We start from the raw sequence: 1,554 nt of genomic DNA, 5'->3' as shown, positions 1-1,554 counted from the left end.
CGGTGTTTTTCTAAACCAAATGGCAATTGAATAAAGGTAAAACGCTCAAGAAGGGCTGCAGAACTAAGAAAAACGCTGAAAACTGAAAACTTTCCGTTTATTACTGTATTTAGTCTAAAAAAACGTAAGCGTTTACACCAGTTTTTCTCGACATTGAGACACTTCTTTGAAACTTGCTACTACACTTGACTCGTTGCAAGTTTTCTTAGAGGTAGTCAAAATCCGTCGGAAACAAAAACACTACGCCATAGTTCCTTCTTGTAACTTTCACTGACGTCCTTGCAACGAAACAAAAAGACAAATTTTCAATTAACACTAATAAATCTAACTCAAATGAACTTCATCTAACATCCAAATTGACTGCTCAGATAATTTCAAGTCATAGGGAAAGGAACAACTTTATAGCAAAAAACTGTCTTCTATGCAAAAAAAAACTTATTATTCTATCCAAGTTGGGCTTGAAAAGTCATTTTCTCATCCAATTTGAAATGAACCACGCTTTACTGAGCAGCCATCCCATGCAATAAACAAAAAAACATCGGATATCAAGAGGTCAGAAACATACTGCGCAAATAGTTGTATGTGTGCGTATAACGCTTTTCATTTTCCCTGTTGTTACTCTGCCATTTCATTCTCGTTTGCACCCATTCTCCCTTCACGATATCAAAATCAATACTTTCCGAGTTCATTAACGCATTTTCTACTCTCTCTTTTGATATCTTTCCGCCACTGATTTTCGTCTTGCGTTTCAGGTTTAACGGAACTTTTTGAAGTTTGACTTGTTGATTTGGTTTGGGTAGTATATAGACTGCTTCTTTCAATTCTACCTTGTTGGATGAATGCAATGGCTCCGAATCATTTACCCAATCTCTGCAAATTGAGTAAAGAGAACTTTTCGCGTTAAATTTATCGAGATCGACAAATCTTTCAAACAGTTTCACGACACAGCTTCCGCTTTCCAGCTTCTTTTCGTATTCCGATAACTTAGAAAGACCTCTGCCTTCTATGTCAATGAATTGGTAGTTAACATGGCCCCGATCATTTTCATTCAAACTTTTATCTGGCGATAGCTGCTCGAAATTGGTGCTGTTTTGTTTGTAAACAACATCTTGTAAAAGATTCGAAAACTGAATTCTCGCGCGATCAGACATAAATCTATCTGAAACTCAAAAAGATGTCTTAACAAACACGTGAGACCAAATAGATTGAACTTGACATAGAGACCAATCAAAGCGTCGCATCAGATAATAAGAAAGATTAAAATGCTTCAGCTAAAGAGACAAAAAGTGGGAACTCTTTTCCATCACTCGACTTGAATTTTAAATTTGAAAATTTAGTCAACAGACAGTTCGAAAAAAAGTTCTTTTAGGAGCATTTTTCCATATTCGAGTTTTGGAGAAAAACATGACATTAAAGCTGTTTCAATGGGGCAGTACAACAGTGCCAAAAATGAAAATGTTGTTCAACAGTGCCGAAAAATTTTTTGAATACTATTTTTCTTCATCCCAACTCACTGACAAGTAATTATATTCAAATGGACGGAAGGTGAAAAAC

At 35.7% G+C, this 1,554-nt stretch overlaps 1 protein-coding gene across 1 annotated transcript; it reads right to left on the bottom strand.

Annotated features, from left to right (window-relative positions):
- Nucleotides 1–423: 423 nt before the first annotated feature.
- Nucleotides 424–1,186, bottom strand: LOC134840374 (protein lin-37 homolog). The gene has a single exon (XM_063856142.1). The coding sequence runs from the start codon at nt 1,149–1,151 to the stop codon at nt 546–548; it is 606 nt and encodes a 201-aa protein (XP_063712212.1). The 5' UTR covers nt 1,152–1,186; the 3' UTR covers nt 424–545.
- Between the last annotated feature and the right edge of the window lie 368 nt (nt 1,187–1,554).

Source organism: Symsagittifera roscoffensis, chromosome 2 (genome assembly GCF_963678635.1).
Source record: "Symsagittifera roscoffensis chromosome 2, txSymRosc1.1, whole genome shotgun sequence".
Taxonomy (NCBI): Eukaryota; Metazoa; Xenacoelomorpha; order Acoela; family Convolutidae; genus Symsagittifera; species Symsagittifera roscoffensis.
This window is presented reverse-complemented; position numbering and strand designations above follow the sequence as displayed.

Coding starts and splice junctions, on each gene's coding strand:
- LOC134840374 (XM_063856142.1), bottom strand. CDS start 1,151: ATGTCTGATCGCGCGAGAATTCAGTTTTCGAATCTTTTACAAGATGTT.